At 40.6% G+C, this 21,044-nt stretch overlaps 1 protein-coding gene across 1 annotated transcript in view; it reads left to right on the top strand.

Annotated features, from left to right (window-relative positions):
• LOC131951630 (uncharacterized) overlaps window positions 1-21,044 on the top strand; it is a 44,677-nt gene that overhangs the window by 8,402 nt on the left and 15,231 nt on the right. The window contains exons 7-12 of the mRNA XM_059313973.1: window positions 1,296-1,357; window positions 1,896-2,018; window positions 2,737-2,915; window positions 3,363-3,535; window positions 5,109-5,213; window positions 6,300-6,483. Of these exons, the coding sequence (XP_059169956.1) occupies window positions 1,296-1,357; window positions 1,896-2,018; window positions 2,737-2,915; window positions 3,363-3,535; window positions 5,109-5,213; window positions 6,300-6,483 (826 nt within the window). The remainder of the gene's footprint in view (window positions 1-1,295; window positions 1,358-1,895; window positions 2,019-2,736; window positions 2,916-3,362; window positions 3,536-5,108; window positions 5,214-6,299; window positions 6,484-21,044) is intronic.

Genomic DNA, 21,044 nt, shown 5'->3' with positions numbered 1-21,044 from the left:
CAAGGCAGGTGAAGTAGAGTTCATCTGTTTCTTTGTCCTAAGCATATGAAAGGATAGTGTGGTCAGAGACATGCTCGGCTGGAATCGTTTTTTAAACGATAAAAACATGTTGTCTGAGACTTGGCGGGACACTGGGCAGGTGAAGTAGAGTTGAGTAGGTCACATGTGACGTCAGTATATGAAGGGATAGTCCGAAATCGGTGTTTTCGGTGTTTTTAAAAGATAAAAAACATATTTTTGAATGTGGGATCTGTTTTTTGTGACGATAAGTGACACTGCAGTAGCGTAGCGAGGAGGGGGGGGGGCGGGAGGGGGAGGGGAGGCGGGGGGGGGGGAAGGGGAGGTGGAGGGGGGAAGGGGGGCGCGTGGGGGGACATATGTTGGGGCGCCAAAATGGTTTGGAAAAATAAATTGAAAGGTTGAGGGGGGTGCAAATCGAAAGTTTGAATGGGGGGGTGCACATCAAAAGTTTGAGGGGGGGGGTGCAAATCGAAATCTTGCGGGGGGGGGGGGGGGGGTTCAAATCGAAAAGTTTGTCCCCGGGCGCCGGGAAGGGTCGCTATGCCTCTGAGTGACAGACGTGATGTTTTTTGATGGATGACCCCCGAAACCCACAGTTATCCAACGGATGACGGGTAGTCTAGTTAAAAATTAAAAATAAAGATGCGCGTTTGTGTTTGTATTTCTGTGCTTTGATTCTTTTAGACATTTTTCTCCCGGGGATAAAGTACTGAGAAATAGGGAAAACAATGGTTCAATGGTAAATTTTTTTATTAATGTATATATGTATGTTTATATATTTCGCCCGATGGTAGCAATGGACTTCGGGTGTGTGAGTGTGTGTGTGTGGGGGAGGGGGTGGGGGTGGCACTGCCTTTACATTATCAGAGAGATACTGGAAAATGTATTTTTTAAAAATACCCCTTTACTTAAACATTACATTTGACTTCTTCTTCTTCTTCTTAATCCCGTCAGTGTCCACGAAAAACAGAAAAACATGGGGCAGATGAAGTAGAGTTCATCTGATTCATAGACCTCGGCATACGAAGGGATAGTGTAGTCAGCACTATGCTCCTAACATAAGTTAGGTACCCATCAGAGCTGGGTGGACACTGATTTGAACCCGGATTCGAACGCGAGACTCTTGGGTTAGCAGTCTAGCTCTCTACTGGCTTCATCCGGCGTGAATTCGGGATCAGGAAACAACATCCAAAATACGTTGTTTTGTGTTGGATATTCGACCATTGCCCCTATATTTCTTACGATAACTCAATAGAGATTTTTTTTTACCTTAGTCTACAAGCCTTCAATGTCTTGAACTGTATGCCAGAGGACAAATACTCGGGATCGTTGACAGGTATGTTGAATAAACGCGAAGAGATATATCTATATACCTAAAACAAATGTATATCGAAACATTGCGGGGTTGTTTTTTTCGATGATCTTACCATTACTGTAACTGTAACCCTAAATCGTTATTGACTTGACTTACTTGACTTAGTCCTCTTTGCTCCCTATGGAACATATGGCCTCCACCATTTGCTTCCATTTCTTCCTATCCTCTGCTATTAATTTTGACATCTCCCAAGACATCCCTATTGGCTTCAGTTCTTCAAGAAGACTCCGCCTCCAGGTCTGTCTTGGGCGCCCTCTCTTCCGCTTTCCCTGGGGGTTCCACTCAAGCGCCTAGCATGTCACATTTGGGTGAGCTTTTCGCAGTGGATGTGTATCCAACCCATCTTTACTTCCTCCTTCTTATTTGCACTGTCATAGGCTCTTGCCTTGCTTTTCTCCATACATCTATGCTCGGAAGTGTTCTACCACCTACATTTCAAAATCGAATGCATTTGTTTATGAATAATTTGAATGTACTAACCTCGTTTTGATATTTTCAGGCACTAAAATCGAGGGCCAACTTCCTATTGGGGTCATTTCAGGAAACTGCAAAGGTAGGACCCCAGCCTTTCTATGTGATGGTCCGGACGAGGTGGCTGAGGGTACAGCAGACTACACGTCAGGTTAGTGAAGGCACCATGCTGTGGTGCTGGACTGTTGGGTGACTGACACGTAGACGTCACTGGCACTCGATGGCACAACATTGTCACACTTATATCGTCATCTCTGTCACAACATTATCACCGTCACATCATCGTCAACATCATCGACAACATCGTCGACGTCACTTTATCATTACCATCACAATATTATCTCTATCACAGCATCATCACGGCAAAAAAATCGTCACCGTCACACACACACACACATATATATATATATATATATATATATATATATATATATATATATATATATATATATATATATATTTGTTTGTTCGTTCGTTCGTTTGTTCGTTCGTTCGTTTGTTTGTTTGTTTGTTTGATTGTTTGTTTGATTGTTTGTTTGATTGTTTGTTTGTTTGATTGTTTGTTTGTTTGATTGATTATTTGATTGTTTGTTTGTTTGTTTGTTTGTTTGTTTGTTTGTTTGTTTGTTTGTTTGTTTGTTTGTTTGTTCGTTTGTTTGTTTGTTTGTTTGTTTGTTTGTTTGTTTGTTTGTTTGTTTGTTTGTTTGTTTGTTTGTTTGTTTGTTTGTTTGTTTGTTTGTTTGTTTGTTTGTTTGTTTGTTTGTTTGTTTGTTTGTTTGTTTGATTGTTTATTTATTTATTTATTATCTGGTTGGTAAAACCTAAAACTACTTAAACCCACAAGAGACTGTGGAACTTTTCTCTCACAGAAGTCCTGCCGCCCACTCAGATGTACGGAATGTTTTACATTTCCATCAGGATCATGGCGCACCGGCTACCCGGCACCACGGTCCTAACGGCAGCAGAGGCCGACACCTTTGTCTCGGTGTACAGGACGAATGAGGAATATGACAGTCACGAGCTGTTAACAGTGGGGCAGTCGGTGGAGGTGAGCTGTCTGTGGGGTGGGTCGCTCGAGTTTGGGAGGGGGTGGGTAGGGGGTGGTGGAAAATTAAAGAACAGGCATGAAAAATTGGTCGATATTTTAAATAAATTTGGTTTCAAAATAGTTTCCTTTTAAACTGTGAATACATTTAAATAGAATATTAACTTGGTATTTTACTCTTTTAAATTAAACCCCATAACCAATTGTGTTGGAGGGGGGGGGGGATCCATTTAAACACTAAAATTAAGAACGAAGAAGAAAAAAGAAGAAACCCCATTCCTCACCCCTCCCCCCCCCCCCCCCTATTACTACTAAAGAAAGCAAGAATTAAGCGGATTTCTGACTCTGATGCTTATTATAATTGTTAGCTGTTATACTCTTACGTTATACTTTTTGGTTGTTTCAAATATAACATGGGAAGTAACCTTCGCGGTTTTTTTTTTCTCTCAGCTGACTCTGCCCGAGCCTCGACTAATAGTAAGCAACAAAGGCATCCAGGTGATGTACCTGATGCGGTCCGCGTGCCGACGAGAGGACGCCTCGTTTAACCTCGAAGACTTCGGAGACCCGGCGATTGGGAGTCTTATTCCTTTAGAGTTGTTCTACTTCGAATACATTTGGGCGTAAGTACACGCATTTTATTTTCTCGATGATTTGACGGGTTGTTTACACACATTTTATTCTCAATGATTTGTTGGGTTGTATACACATTTTTTTCTGGGTGATTTGTTGCGTTGCATACACACATTTTTTTTCTCGATGATTTGTTGGGTTGTTTACACACATTTTTTTTTTCTCGATAATTTGATGGGTTGTTTACACACATTTTATTCTCAATGATTTGTTGGGTTGTAAACACAATTATTTTTTCTCTGGTGGTTGTGCAGGCCTAGATACACAATTATTTTTTCTTTCGACGTTGAGTAGGCCTACGTATACAATTATTTTTTTCTCTGCTCGTTTTGCAGGCCTAGATATAAAATTATTTTTTTCTTTCGACGTTGTGCACGCCTACATACACAATTATTTTTTCTTTCATCGTTGAGTAGGCCTACATAAACAAATATTTTTTCTTTCCTCGTTGAGTAGGCCTATATAGACAATTTTTTTTCTCTCGTCGTTGTACAGACCTACATACACAATTATTTTTTCTTTCATCGTTGAGTAGGCCTACATAAACAATTATTTTTTCTTTCCTCGTTGAGTAGGCCTATATAGACAATTTTTTTTCTCTCGTCGTTGTACAGACCTACATACAATTATTTCTCTTTCGTTGTTGTGTAGGCCTAGGTACAAAATTACCGTGTAATATTCCCGTGTATGTTCGGTCATGCGAACGCAATTTTTTTCCTTATCAAGTATTTTTTTCGCGTATGTTCGGTCGTTTTTTCCGCATATTTTTTTCCTTACCCTGTAATTTTCCCGTGTATGCTCGGCCATACGTACACATATTTTATTCGTACTGTGAATATATTTAGTAGTGCGTACACAAATCTTGTTCTACATCGTGACCTTGAGCTCGCGTGTACGCGCCATTCGTGTTCTTGCTGTGTGTTTGGGTCCTATGTACACACATTTCGTCCACACTGACCGTTAGTTTGGTCTCAGCCACAAACACTTAATTCTCATTGTTTTTTTTTATTTTCGACCAGTGTTAATTTCATGCATCTTTTCGAGAAGGGGGGGGGCATTTATTATCTCCCCCCCCCCCCCCCCCCGCCTTTGCCAGTGTCCTGCACAAACATTTCGAAGTGTCTACTCGGAAGAAGATTCTTCTCCCCAAAGTCTCCACCTAGTCGGCAAAAGATAGCTCTGCGCATGCGCAGGGTTAGGGCTAGAATGAGGGTTAGGGGTAGGATTAGGGATAGGGTTAGGGATAGGATTAGGGCTAGGGTTAGGATTAGGGCTAGGGTTAGGGTTAGGGATATGATTAGGGATAGGGTTAAGGATAGGATTAGGGTTGGTATTAGGGTTCTGCGGTTGTAAACACACGCATGCGCAGTACCATCTAAAACATCGCCGCTAAGGCAAGTCGTAGTTTCTCTCCATTGCGCATGCGTATCGCATGCGTATCTTATTCCGGCTAGAATCGGCCCTAACATTTTAATCCGACGCCCCCGAAAGTTTCAAGAACAACCCCCCCGGCCATAAGGACTGAAAGAAACACTATTTTCAATGATTTTTTCCCCCTTACAGAACCCCGGATCAAGAGCTCGTACACCTAACACATTATATTGTCATCACGGTCAAAACTGAGTTTGTTATCCGCCTAAGGTTTGATGACGGGCAGCTGCCTGCACAGTAGGTTACATCTGTCCTGTTTGTTTGTTGTCAATGGTCATGTTCGTGTGTTTAGTTAGAATCTTATAATTATTTTTTTTTAAGTTCATGAAGTTGGATTTATAAGATAATATTTAGGGGTCGGCGTGGTCTTATAAAGTTTTTTTTTTCAATTAATGAAGCCAAAATTCTTAAATAATAATACCTAGGTAGAATCCTGCAATGTTGTTGCTTTTATCAATCTATGAAGCCAGTTTTCTAAGACATATCAATAATATTATCGAATTTTCCTATTCGTGCCCAAGACACATTGGGCAGATGAAGTAGAGTTCATTTGTGTCAGGCACCCAGTTATAAGAAGAAATAGTGCGATTCTAAGGCATATGTTTAGGTAGAATCTTACAATCACTCTTAACATTCAGTTCTGCAAAACAAATTTTTAAGACTGTTAACTCCACGAAGTTTACTGAGAGAGGATATAATATTTGTGATATATATATATATATATATATATATATATATATATATATATATATATATATATATATATATATATAATCATATATATATATATATATATATATATATATAAAAATATATATAAATATATGTATATATATATATATATACACACACATATATATATATATATATATATATATATATATATATATATATATATATATATATATAATCATATATATATATATATATATATATATATATATATATATATATATATATATATGTATATATATATACACACATATATACACACACATATATATATATATATATATATATATATATATATATATATATATATATATATATATAATCATATATATATATATATATATATATATATATATATATATATATATATATATATATATATATATATATATATATATATATATATATATATATATATGTATATATATGTATATATATATACACATATATATATATATATATATATATATATATATATATATATATATATATATACACATATTCCAAATTAGCAATACGTCACATGTGTCGACGGATTATAGCCCACTTGTCAAATGTCATAATGTCACAGTGCCAATCGTCTTCTTACAGTATTGAATGGATCCAGGCTCTGGGTAAACCCGACTACCGGGTGGGCAACACGGATATAGAGCCCGGCTTCCACGAGATGCGCGGCTCGGAGAAGATGCTGTTCTCCCTCATCATCTACGGGCTCAGTGACCAGGCTGTCAGTTACATGCACCCCGGCCCCTACATGTCAGCCCCCGTCAACGCGGTAGGTGTTGGATGGTCAGTAGCGTAGCGAAGGGGGGGGGGGGCATATGTCCCCGGGCTCCGACCTAAGGGGGCGCCAAAATGGGTTGGAAAAATAAATTGAAAGGTTGAGGGGGGGGGTGCAAATTGAAAGTTTGAGGGGGGGGGTGCAAATCGAAAAGTTTGTCTTCGGGCGCCGGGAAGGGTCGCTTATAGGGTAAGTTAGGCAGAGGCGTATCGAGGGGCGGGCGGGGGGGGGGTACATATGTCCCCGGGCGCCGACCCAAGTTGGCGCCAAAATGGGTTGGAAAAGCAAATTATAAATAGTTTGAGGAAGGGGGGGTGCGAATCGAAAGTTTGGGGGGGGGGGGGGAGGGTGGGTGCAAATTGAAAATTTGCTCCCGAGGGGGCGCCAACTTGAAAGTTTGTCCCCTGGCGCCGAGAATGATCGTTACGCCTCTGAAGTGAGGTAGGGTTCACCCGCTTACTGTGAGATCCGCTTATGAAAGGGGTAATGTGGCCAGCACTATGCCCAGTCGTCTTTATTTTTTTTCAATCGTGAGTCAAGGAGTGTTGGAGAGTAGTGGGGTGTGGTGGGAGTGATGGGGGGGGGGGTGACCGGGGGAGTGAAGGGAAGTGATATGCATTATATCCGAGCCGACTTGCGGCGTAGCATACGCTGCTATTTAGTTGTTTTACTTTCTACTTTTCAGTAATTTATAATTTGTGAATTCGACAGTACCAACGCTGCCAATGAAAATATTTGCTTTAAAACACTATCAGTAGCTCGTGAAACGACGATTCTCACCCACTCACAAAAAAGCAGCCTCCCCTTAGTTACCTCCACTTAATTTCAAATCTTTTAAAAGCTAAATTATCTGCCCTTAATAGCCGTCACTAATTCGACACTGCTCTACGATTGAAAACATTCGGCGTGAACCACAGCTCGCCAGACTGGTGAGCGAGGGGGCAGATGAGAGTTAGATAGTCGTCTGGCTGCGTCGTGGTGTCCATGAAGAGAATTATATATATATATATATATATATATATATATATATATATATATATATATATATCTATATATAAAGCAAAGTGGTCAAGTGCCCGATAGGGCACTTCCCGGCGCCGCAGGCGCGTCAAATTTGGCACGATGGTGCCTTCGGGCGATAGAACACGAAGGCCGGTGACGGTTGGCCGAAAAATATACGGAGAGGGGGTCAAAACTGACCTCGACTGACCGGCGCCTTATATGGGCTATATTACGAAAAAAAATTTCCTCCGACGACCCCCCTTGATATTTTGTGAGGTGGTAGGAGAACGCCTAGGGGTGTCACAAAAAACTCGGCATATCTCGGAAAAATCGGGAAGTGGGTCAAAACTGACCAGTCGTATTTCCCTATATAATCTTTGTATTTTATTGGAAAAACAGAGGGTCATTTCAAAACGGATTTTAGGGCACTTACCTTCTTTACATCTGGCTAAGTTTTGGCATGCTTATAGGTAAATGGCTTGGCCGTAGGGCAGACATGTCGGTTTCACTCAAAGCCCTCGACGAGGGCTAAAAAGTGACCGCGAGTGAAATTCTCTTTATATGAGCTCTATTACGAAAAAAAATTTCCTCCGACGACCCCCCTTGATATTTTGTGAGGTGGTAGGAGAACGCCTTGGGGTGTCACAAAAAACTCGGCATATCTGGGAAAACTTCGTAAAGCGGTCAAAACTGACCAGTTGTATTTCCCTATATAATCTTTGTATTTTATTGGAAAAACAGAGGGTCATTTCAACGCAGGCTTTAGGGTACTTAAACTCAGTATATCTGGCTAAATTTTTGCATACTCTTAGGTCAATGGCTTGACCTTTACGGAAAACTGTCGGTTTCACTCAAAGCCCTCGACGAGGGCTAAAAAGTGACCGCGAGTGAAATTCTCTTTATATGAGCTCTATTACGAAAAAAAATTTCCTCCGACGACCCCCCTTGAAATTTTGTGAGGTGGTAGGAGAACGCCTTGGGGTGTCACAAAAAACTCGGCATATCTCGGAAAAATCGGGAAGTGGGTCAAAACTGACCAGTTGTATTTCCCTATATAATCTTTGTATTTTATTGGAAAAACAGAGGGTCATTTCAACGCAGGCTTTAGGGTACTTAAACTCAGTATATCTGGCTAAATTTTTGCATACTCTTAGGTCAATGGCTTGACCTTTAGGGAAAACTGTCGGTTTCACTCAAAGCCCTCGACGAGGGCTAAAAAGTGACCGCGAGTGAAATTCTCTTTATATGAGCTCTATTACGAAAAAAAATTTCCTCCGACGACCCCCCTTGAAATTTTGTGAGGTGGTAGGAGAACGCCTTGGGGTGTCATAAAAAACTCGCCATGTCCGGGAAAAATCGGGAAATGGGTCAAAACTGACCAGTCGTATTTCCCTATATAATCTTTGTATTTTAAGGGAAAAACAGAGGGTCATTTCAACGCAGGCTTTAGGGTACTTAAACTCAGTATATCTGGCTATTTTTTTGCATACTCTTAGGTCAATGGCTTGACCTTTAGGGAAAACTGTCGGTTTAACTCAAAGCCCTCGACGAGGGCTAAAAAGTGACCGCGAGTGAAATTCTCTTTATATGAGCTCTATTACGAAAAAAAATTTCCTCCGACGACCCCCCTTGATATTTTGTGAGGTGGTAGGAGAACGCCTTGGGGTGTCACAAAAAACTCGGCATATCTGGGAAAACTTCGTAAAGCGGTCAAAACTGACCAGTTGTATTTCCCTATATAATCTTTGTATTTTATTGGAAAAACAGAGGGTCATTTCAACGCAGGCTTTAGGGTACTTAAACTCAGTATATCTGGCTAAATTTTTGCATACTCTTAGGTCAATGGCTTGACCTTTAGGGAAAACTGTCGGTTTCACTCAAAGCCCTCGACGAGGGCTAAAATGTGACCGCGAGTGAAATTCTCTTTATATGAGCTCTATTATGAAAAAAAATTTGCTCCGACGACCCCCCTTGAAATTTTGTGAGGTGGTAGGAGAACGCCTTGGGGTGTCACAAAAAACTCGGCATATCTGGGAAAACTTCGTAAAGCGGTCAAAACTGACCAGTTGTATTTCCCTATATAATCTTTGTATTTTATTGGAAAAACAGAGGGTCATTTCAACGCAGGCTTTAGGGTACTTAAACTCAGTATATCTGGCTAAATTTTTGCATACTCTTAGGTCAATGGCTTGACCTTTAGGGAAAACTGTCGGTTTCACTCAAAGCCCTCGACGAGGGCTAAAATGTGACCGCGAGTGAAATTCTCTTTATATGAGCTCTATTACGAAAAAAAATTTCCTCCGACGACCCCCCTTGAAATTTTGTGAGGTGGTAGGAAAACGCCTTGGGGTGTCACAAAAAACTCGGCATATCTGGGAAAACTTCGTAAAGCGGTCAAAACTGACCAGTTGTATTTCCCTATATAATCTTTGTATTTTATTGGAAAAACAGAGGGTCATTTCAACGCAGGCTTTAGGGTACTTAAACTCAGTATATCTGGCTAAATTTTTGCATACTCTTAGGTCAATGGCTTGACCTTTAGGGAAAACTGTCGGTTTCACTCAAAGCCCTCGACGAGGGCTAAAATGTGACCGCGAGTGAAATTCTCTTTATATGAGCTCTATTACGAAAAAAAATTTCCTCCGACGACCCCCCTTGATATTTTGTGAGGTGGTAGGAGAACGCCTTGGGGTGTCACAAAAAACTCGGCATATCTGGGAAAACTTCGTAAAGCGGTCAAAACTGACCAGTTGTATTTCCCTATATAATCTTTGTATTTTATTGGAAAAACAGAGGGTCATTTCAACGCAGGCTTTAGGGTACTTAAACTCAGTATATCTGGCTAAATTTTTGCATACTCTTAGGTCAATGGCTTGACCTTTAGGGAAAACTGTCGGTTTCACTCAAAGCCCTCGACGAGGGCTAAAAAGTGACCGCGAGTGAAATTCTCTTTATATGAGCTCTATTACGAAAAAAAATTTCCTCCGACGACCCCCCTTGAAATTTTGTGAGGTGGTAGGAAAACGCCTTGGGGTGTCACAAAAAACTCGGCATATCTGGGAAAACTTCGTAAAGCGGTCAAAACTGACCAGTTGTATTTCCCTATATAATCTTTGTATTTTATTGGAAAAACAGAGGGTCATTTCAACGCAGGCTTTAGGGTACTTAAACTCAGTATATCTGGCTAAATTTTTGCATACTCTTAGGTCAATGGCTTGACCTTTAGGGAAAACTGTCGGTTTCACTCAAAGCCCTCGACGAGGGCTAAAATGTGACCGCGAGTGAAATTCTCTTTATATGAGCTCTATTACGAAAAAAAATTTCCTCCGACGACCCCCCTTGATATTTTGTGAGGTGGTAGGAGAACGCCTTGGGGTGTCACAAAAAACTCGGCATATCTGGGAAAACTTCGTAAAGCGGTCAAAACTGACCAGTTGTATTTCCCTATATAATCTTTGTATTTTATTGGAAAAACAGAGGGTCATTTCAACGCAGGCTTTAGGGTACTTAAACTCAGTATATCTGGCTAAATTTTTGCATACTCTTAGGTCAATGGCTTGACCTTTAGGGAAAACTGTCGGTTTCACTCAAAGCCCTCGACGAGGGCTAAAAAGTGACCGCGAGTGAAATTCTCTTTATATGAGCTCTATTACGAAAAAAAATTTCCTCCTACGACCCCCCTTGTAATTTTGTGAGGTGGTAGGAAAACGCCTTGGGGTGTCACAAAAAACTCGGCATATCTGGGAAAACTTCGTAAAGCGGTCAAAACTGACCAGTTGTATTTCCCTATATAATCTTTGTATTTTATTGGAAAAACAGAGGGTCATTTCAACGCAGGCTTTAGGGTACTTAAACTCAGTATATCTGGCTAAATTTTTGCATACTCTTAGGTCAATGGCTTGACCTTTACGGAAAACTGTCGGTTTCACTCAAAGCCCTCGACGAGGGCTAAAATGTGACCGCGAGTGAAATTCTCTTTATATGAGCTCTATTACGAAAAAAAATTTCCTCCGACGACCCCCCTTGATATTTTGTGAGGTGGTAGGAGAACGCCTTGGGGTGTCACAAAAAACTCGGCATATCTGGGAAAACTTCGTAAAGCGGTCAAAACTGACCAGTTGTATTTCCCTATATAATCTTTGTATTTTATTGGAAAAACAGAGGGTCATTTCAACGCAGGCTTTAGGGTACTTAAACTCAGTATATCTGGCTAAATTTTTGCATACTCTTAGGTCAATGGCTTGACCTTTAGGGAAAACTGTCGGTTTCACTCAAAGCCCTCGACGAGGGCTAAAATGTGACCGCGAGTGAAATTCTCTTTATATGAGCTCTATTACGAAAAAAAATTTCCTCCGACGACCCCCCTTGATATTTTGTGAGGTGGTAGGAGAACGCCTTGGGGTGTCACAAAAAACTCGGCATATCTGGGAAAACTTCGTAAAGCGGTCAAAACTGACCAGTTGTATTTCCCTATATAATCTTTGTATTTTATTGGAAAAACAGAGGGTCATTTCAACGCAGGCTTTAGGGTACTTAAACTCAGTATATCTGGCTAAATTTTTGCATACTCTTAGGTCAATGGCTTGACCTTTAGGGAAAACTGTCGGTTTCACTCAAAGCCCTCGACGAGGGCTAAAAAGTGACCGCGAGTGAAATTCTCTTTATATGAGCTCTATTACGAAAAAAAATTTCCTCCGACGACCCCCCTTGAAGTTTTGTGAGGTGGTAGGAAAACGCCTTGGGGTGTCACAAAAAACTCGGCATATCTGGGAAAACTTCGTAAAGCGGTCAAAACTGACCAGTTGTATTTCCCTATATAATCTTTGTATTTTATTGGAAAAACAGAGGGTCATTTCAACGCAGGCTTTAGGGTACTTAAACTCAGTATATCTGGCTAAATTTTTGCATACTCTTAGGTCAATGGCTTGACCTTTAGGGAAAACTGTCGGTTTCACTCAAAGCCCTCGACGAGGGCTAAAAAGTGACCGCGAGTGAAATTCTCTTTATATGAGCTCTATTACGAAAAAAAATTTCCTCCGACGACCCCCCTTGAAATTTTGTGAGGTGGTAGGAAAACGCCTTGGGGTGTCACAAAAAACTCGGCATATCTGGGAAAACTTCGTAAAGCGGTCAAAACTGACCAGTTGTATTTCCCTATATAATCTTTGTATTTTATTGGAAAAACAGAGGGTCATTTCAACGCAGGCTTTAGGGTACTTAAACTCAGTATATCTGGCTAAATTTTTGCATACTCTTAGGTCAATGGCTTGACCTTTACGGAAAACTGTCGGTTTCACTCAAAGCCCTCGACGAGGGCTAAAATGTGACCGCGAGTGAAATTCTCTTTATATGAGCTCTATTACGAAAAAAAATTTCCTCCGACGACCCCCCTTGATATTTTGTGAGGTGGTAGGAGAACGCCTTGGGGTGTCACAAAAAACTCGGCATATCTGGGAAAACTTCGTAAAGCGGTCAAAACTGACCAGTTGTATTTCCCTATATAATCTTTGTATTTTATTGGAAAAACAGAGGGTCATTTCAACGCAGGCTTTAGGGTACTTAAACTCAGTATATCTGGCTAAATTTTTGCATACTTTTAGGTCAATGGCTTGACCTTTAGGGAAAACTGTCGGTTTCACTCAAAGCCCTCGACGAGGGCTAAAATGTGACCGCGAGTGAAATTCTCTTTATATGAGCTCTATTACGAAAAAAAATTTCCTCCGACGACCCCCCTTGATATTTTGTGAGGTGGTAGGAGAACGCCTTGGGGTGTCACAAAAAACTCGGCATATCTGGGAAAACTTCGTAAAGCGGTCAAAACTGACCAGTTGTATTTCCCTATATAATCTTTGTATTTTATTGGAAAAACAGAGGGTCATTTCAACGCAGGCTTTAGGGTACTTAAACTCAGTATATCTGGCTAAATTTTTGCATACTCTTAGGTCAATGGCTTGACCTTTAGGGAAAACTGTCGGTTTCACTCAAAGCCCTCGACGAGGGCTAAAAAGTGACCGCGAGTGAAATTCTCTTTATATGAGCTCTATTACGAAAAAAAATTTCCTCCGACGACCCCCCTTGAAGTTTTGTGAGGTGGTAGGAAAACGCCTTGGGGTGTCACAAAAAACTCGGCATATCTGGGAAAACTTCGTAAAGCGGTCAAAACTGACCAGTTGTATTTCCCTATATAATCTTTGTATTTTATTGGAAAAACAGAGGGTCATTTCAACGCAGGCTTTAGGGTACTTAAACTCAGTATATCTGGCTAAATTTTTGCATACTCTTAGGTCAAAGGCTTGACCTTTAGGGAAAACTGTCGGTTTCACTCAAAGCCCTCGACGAGGGCTAAAATGTGACCGCGAGTGAAATTCTCTTTATATGAGCTCTATTACGAAAAAAAATTTCCTCCAACGACCCCCCTTGATATTTTGTGAGGTGGTAGGAGAACGCCTTGGGGTGTCACAAAAAACTCGGCATATCTGGGAAAACTTCGTAAAGCGGTCAAAACTGACCAGTTGTATTTCCCTATATAATCTTTGTATTTTATTGGAAAAACAGAGGGTCATTTCAACGCAGGCTTTAGGGTACTTAAACTCAGTATATCTGGCTAAATTTTTGCATACTCTTAGGTCAATGGCTTGACCTTTAGGGAAAACTGTCGGTTTCACTCAAAGCCCTCGACGAGGGCTAAAATGTGACCGCGAGTGAAATTCTCTTTATATGAGCTCTATTACGAAAAAAAATTTCCTCCGACGACCCCCCTTGATATTTTGTGAGGTGGTAGGAGAACGCCTTGGGGTGTCACAAAAAACTCGGCATATCTGGGAAAACTTCGTAAAGCGGTCAAAACTGACCAGTTGTATTTCCCTATATAATCTTTGTATTTTATTGGAAAAACAGAGGGTCATTTCAACGCAGGCTTTAGGGTACTTAACCCCTTAATGCCTGAATTATGTTCCAAGCGTGTAAAAAATTATTTGTGCTGATTTTCTCTCATCATACTGACATTGAATTTGATGTATATAGTTGTTTTTGAATTATGACTTATTTTTGATGATAATTACGGTATGTCGCGAAAACGCGACATCAGGCACTTATGGACCAAACAGTAATTTAACTTTTTTTTAGTCCGGGTCATTTTACTATTTTTACTGTCACATGTTTCTCTAAATATCCATGCACAAACAATAAAATATCACAAACTAAACATACGGACATGCAAGGAGATGTAGAATCACTTGCAAAACTCATGAAAACTATATTTTATTAGCTCAGGCATAGAGTTACATAACTCTGCTGCACCTGCTCACTGACTAACTCTTATGAATAGGTATTTTGATGTCTTGCTGTCGTAATTCTACTACACTACAGTAACACACTACATATGAAAGGACTTCCTTCAATGTGTAGAGCCTTAGTTGTCCCCGGTTACGTAATTTTCGTGAACTCTTATTCAAGGTCAACTAATAAAGACGCATATTTCTCATTTGACCTATATTTGCTATACACACAAATCACGTGAACAAATAATGTCCTAAATGACAGTGTTCAGCCATTGTATATTCGTCCATGCTCAATGCAGCTGCTGTGGGTACTTATTGTCACTGCTGTGGGTACTCAGTGCCACCGGCGTGGGTACTCACTGCTATTGTTGATGGTACCCTATGTTTCCAATTCGTGCTACGGCTATTGTTCTCAACTGATTCTGATATTGATTACCAAACACAGTGCTGTAGCTACATATTGCCACTGCTATGGGTACTCAGTGCTGAAGCAGTGGGTACTGAGTGTTGAAGCCATGTGTACTTAGTGCTGAAGCTGTGGGTACTCACTCTTGAAGCTGTGGGTACTCAGTGTTACTGCAGTCGGTTCTTGGTGTCACTGCTGTGGGTACTCAGCGCTGGAGCTGTTGGTTATCGATAACGTTGATATAGGTACTCATCCTTAGCAGTGGGTACTCAGTAGCACTGCTGTGAGTGCTTAGTGCTCAAACTGTGGTTGCTCAGTGTCACTGATGTTGGTACTCAGTGCTGAAGATGTGGGTACTCAATAACACTGCTGTAGGTACTAAATGCCAGTATAATGCCACTAATGTGGTTATTCAATAGCACTGCAAAGGGTATGTGTGTCAGCACTCAACCTTACTGTATTTATTACGGGGTGTAGGTCTGTGCTCAATGTAATAATTGTCAAGGTCACTGTGAAGACCTTTATTTGGTGGTATCCAGGATAGTGGTCCACCACCTCACTTCCTGTTGTCTATTTTGTTTTTTATGTTCTCCTAATATTATACAACACTATTTCAAAGCTAAATTCGTTATATTGTACCCAGCAACATGATCACATTATTCAAGCATCACTCTCTCTCCATATGCTAATATCAATGAAACAGGTGAACTCTACTTCACCTACCACATGGTCCGTAACGTTCTAAAGTGCAGTTTTATATATAGGCGAATACCATATTGTAAATACTTTACTTATTTATAATCATACTTGAATGAATGACAGCTTGGCGATGCATCGTATTTCGTTATACCTACTTGGCACCCAAGTTCCATTTTATGTCTAAATGCCGGATGTCGCGAAAACGCGACAAACCGTAATTAGCAGATAACTTCCAAAATTATTCTCATATGTGATTTATATTGTTTATATACATAAAAGAATGAATAATAAAGCTATTAGTATTTTTTGTAGCAGAAGCGGGTCACCCATTTAGTAATAATAATCAATGTAAGTAGGCTGAATTCACGAAGTCAAAAAAATTACGATGCGCGTGAGTCAAGAGAGTGTGACGTCATAAATTTCGACTTGACAACGTGACCGCTGGTACCAATACAACCGTCTGGATGTACCCAATACACAACGACCGACAGCAGTAGGATAAATGTATATATGCGCAAATGCTATGCGCTAAATCGGTATGTCGCGAAAACGCGACTGTCGGCGTTAAGGGGTTAAACTCAGTATATCTGGCTAAATTTTTGCATACTCTTAGGTCAATGGCTTGACCTTTAGGGAAAACTGTCGGTTTCACTCAAAGCCCTCGACGAGGGCTAAAAAGTGACCGCGAGTGAAATTCTCTTTATATGAGCTCTATTACGAAAAAAAATTTCCTCCGACGACCCCCCTTGAAATTTTGTGAGGTGGTAGGAAAACGCCTTGGGGTGTCACAAAAAACTCGGCATATCTGGGAAAACTTCGTAAAGCGGTCAAAACTGACCAGTTGTATTTCCCTATATAATCTTTGTATTTTATTGGAAAAACAGAGGGTCATTTCAACGCAGGCTTTAGGGTACTTAAACTCAGTATATCTGGCTAAATTTTTGCATACTCTTAGGTCAATGGCTTGACCTTTAGGGAAAACTGTCGGTTTCACTCAAAGCCCTCGACGAGGGCTAAAATGTGACCGCGAGTGAAATTCTCTTTATATGAGCTCTATTACGAAAAAAAATTTCCTCCGACGACCCCCCTTGATATTTTGTGAGGTGGTAGGAGAACGCCTTGGGGTGTCACAAAAAACTCGGCATATCTGGGAAAACTTCGTAAAGCGGTCAAAACTGACCAGTTGTATTTCCCTATATAATCTTTGTATTTTATTGGAAAAACAGAGGGTCATTTCAACGCAGGCTTTAGGGTACTTAAACTCAGTATATCTGGCTAAATTTTTGCATACTCTTAGGTCAATGGCTTGACCTTTAGGGAAAACTGTCGGTTTCACTCAAAGCCCTCGACGAGGGCTAAAAAGTGACCGCGAGTGAAATTCTCTTTATATGAGCTCTATTACGAAAAAAAATTTCCTCCGACGACCCCCCTTGAAATTTTGTGAGGTGGTAGGAAAACGCCTTGGGGTGTCACAAAAAACTCGGCATATCTGGGAAAACTTCGTAAAGCGGTCAAAACTGACCAGTTGTATTTCCCTATATAATCTTTGTATTTTATTGGAAAAACAGAGGGTCATTTCAACGCAGGCTTTAGGGTACTTAAACTCAGTATATCTGGCTAAATTTTTGCATACTCTTAGGTCAATGGCTTGACCTTTAGGGAAAACTGTCGGTTTCACTCAAAGCCCTCGACGAGGGCTAAAATGTGACCGCGAGTGAAATTCTCTTTATATGAGCTCTATTACGAAAAAAAATTTCCTCCGACGACCCCCCTTGATATTTTGTGAGGTGGTAGGAGAACGCCTTGGGGTGTCACAAAAAACTCGGCATATCTGGGAAAACTTCGTAAAGCGGTCAAAACTGACCAGTTGTATTTCCCTATATAATCTTTGTATTTTATTGGAAAAACAGAGGGTCATTTCAACGCAGGCTTTAGGGTACTTAAACTCAGTATATCTGGCTAAATTTTTGCATACTCTTAGGTCAATGGCTTGACCTTTAGGGAAAACTGTCGGTTTCACTCAAAGCCCTCGACGAGGGCTAAAAAGTGACCGCGAGTGAAATTCTCTTTATATGAGCTCTATTACGAAAAAAAATTTCCTCCGACGACCCCCCTTGAAATTTTGTGAGGTGGTAGGAAAACGCCTTGGGGTGTCACAAAAAACTCGGCATATCTGGGAAAACTTCGTAAAGCGGTCAAAACTGACCAGTTGTATTTCCCTATATAATCTTTGTATTTTATTGGAAAAACAGAGGGTCATTTCAACGCAGGCTTTAGGGTACTTAAACTCAGTATATCTGGCTAAATTTTTGCATACTCTTAGGTCAATGGCTTGACCTTTAGGGAAAACTGTCGGTTTCACTCAAAGCCCTCGACGAGGGCTAAAATGTGACCGCGAGTGAAATTCTCTTTATATGAGCTCTATTACGAAAAAAAATTTCCTCCGACGACCCCCCTTGATATTTTGTGAGGTGGTAGGAGAACGCCTTGGGGTGTCACAAAAAACTCGGCATATCTGGGAAAACTTCGTAAAGCGGTCAAAACTGACCAGTTGTATTTCCCTATATAATCTTTGTATTTTATTGGAAAAACAGAGGGTCATTTCAACGCAGGCTTTAGGGTACTTAAACTCAGTATATCTGGCTAAATTTTTGCATACTCTTAGGTCAATGGCTTGACCTTTAGGGAAAACTGTCGGTTTCACTCAAAGCCCTCGACGAGGGCTAAAAAGTGACCGCGAGTGAAATTCTCTTTATATGAGCTCTATTACGAAAAAAAATTTCCTCCGACGACCCCCCTTGAAATTTTGTGAGGTGGTAGGAAAACGCCTTGGGGTGTCACCAGTGGCGTAGCCAGGATCGTCTCAAGGGGGGGGTTCCAATTTTTACCCGGGGACAAACTTTCGATTTGCACCCCCCCCCCTCAAACTTTCGATTTGCACCCCCCCCTCAAACTTTCGATTTGCACCCCCCCCCCTCAAACTTTCGAATTGCACCCCCCTCAAACTTTCGATTTGCACCCCCCCTCATACTTTTTATATATATACCGAGGGGTCTATGGGGGGGGGTTATGACCCCCCCTAACCCCCCCCTGCCTACGCCACTGGGTGTCACAAAAAACTCGGCATATCTGGGAAAACTTCGTAAAGGGGTCAAAACTGACCAGTCGTATTTCCCTATATAATCTTTGTATTTTATGGAAAAAAACAGGGTAATTTCAACACAATTTTTACGTTACTTAACCTCTGTACATCATGCTAATGTTTTGCATACACTTCTATAGATGACTAGGCCGTATGGAAAAACTGTTGGTCAGACTCAAAGCCCTCGACCAGTGCTAAAACATGACCGCGAGTGAAATTCTCCTTATATGAGATTTATATAAATAATTTGACGATCGATCCCGTTAATATTATTTGAGGTCGGAGACCGACCCTGGAGGGTAACAAAAAAACTTTAATCCCGTCGGAAAAAGCTATTGTAGTCGTTAAATATGTTTATATATCGTATTTTCTTATATAAGCATAGTAACTGTTTGTTTAAAAAAAAAGTAAACAGAGAGATACGTCATTCGGTTAATTTCCAAGGGAGGTAACCTTTTTAAATAATTATTTTTCAAATAATTGTATACTATTTTAAACAGAAACAGAAAACGATAAAGTATAGCATTTGTTTTAGATTAAAATAAGTTATTAATTAAGCTACGTATCATAGTTAAATAAAAAATTAATTTTAAAAGTCAATGTAATATAAATTATGAGATATACTGTTCATGGAACCTCTGTAGTTCTATTTCCATCTTAGTTATAAATTGCGTACTTTCGAACACTTTCTCTGAAAGCTTATGTTAAAGAGCATAGGCCTACAACATCTTCTCTAAAATTAGCATTACTGTTTACATTTAAGCACTCCACGCCTCATCCATCACCTAATAATTACTATTCAAATTATCAAATGTTTTTGAAAACCTAAGCGAAGCTAGGCAGTATGCCTAGTCTATATATATAAAGCAAAGTGGTCAAGTGCCCGATAGGGCACTTCCCGGCGCCGCAGGCGCGTCAAATTTGGCACGATGGTGCCTTCGGGCGATAGAACACGAAGGACGGTGACGGTTGGCCGAAAAGTCTACGGAGAAGGGGTCAAAACTGACCTCGACTGACCGGCGCCTTATATGGGCTATATTACGAAAAAAATTTTCCTCCGACGACCCCCCTTGAAATTTTGTGAGGTGGTAGGAGAACACCTTGGGGTGTCACAAAAAACTCGCCATGTCCGGGAAAAATCGGGAAACGGGTCAAAACTGACCAGTCGTATTTCCCTATATAATCTTTGTATTTTATGGGAAAAACAGAGGGTCATTTCAACGCAGACTTAAGGGTACTTAAGCTCAGTATATCTGGCTAATTTTTTGCATGCTCCTAGGTCAATTGCTTGACCTTTAGGGAAAACTGTCGGTTACACTCAAAGCCCTCGACGAGGGCTAAAAAGTGACCGCGAGTGAAATTCTCTTTATATGAGCTATATTACGAAAAAGAATTTCCTCCGACGACCCCCCTTGATATTTTGTGAGGTTGTAGAAGAACACCTAGGGGTGTCACAAAAAACTCGGCATATCTGGGAAAACTTCGTAAAGCGGTCAAAACTGACCAGTTGTATTTCCCTATATAATCTTTGTATTTTATGGGAAAAACAGAGGGTCATTTCAACGCAGACTTTAGGGTACTTAAGCTCAGTATATCTGGCTAATTTTTTGCATGCTCCTAGGTCAATGGCTTGACCTTTAGGGAAAACTGTCGGTTACACTCAAAGCCCTCGACGAGGGCTAATAAAAGACCGCGAGTGAAATTCTCTTTATATGAGCTCTATTACGAAAAAAAATTTCCTCCGACGACCCCCCTTGATATTTTGTGAGGTGGTAGAAGAACACCTAGGGGTGTCACAAAAAACTCGGCATATCTGGGAAAACTTCGTAAAGCGGTCAAAACTGACCAGTTGTATTTCCCTATATAATCTTTGTATTTTATGGGAAAAACAGAGGGTCATTTCAACGCAGACTTTAGGGTACTTAAGCTCAGTATATCTGGCTAATTTTTTGCATGCTCCTAGGTCAATGGCTTGACCTTTAGGGAAAACTGTCGGTTACACTCAAAGCCCTCGACGAGGGCTAAA

This window comes from Physella acuta, unplaced genomic scaffold (genome assembly GCF_028476545.2).
Source record: "Physella acuta isolate Inbredline_101_S28 unplaced genomic scaffold, ASM2847654v3 ptg000066l, whole genome shotgun sequence".
NCBI lineage: Eukaryota > Metazoa > Mollusca > Gastropoda > Physidae > Physella > Physella acuta.
The sequence above is the reverse complement of the archived record's forward strand: the minus strand, read 5'-3'. Positions and strand labels throughout refer to the sequence as shown.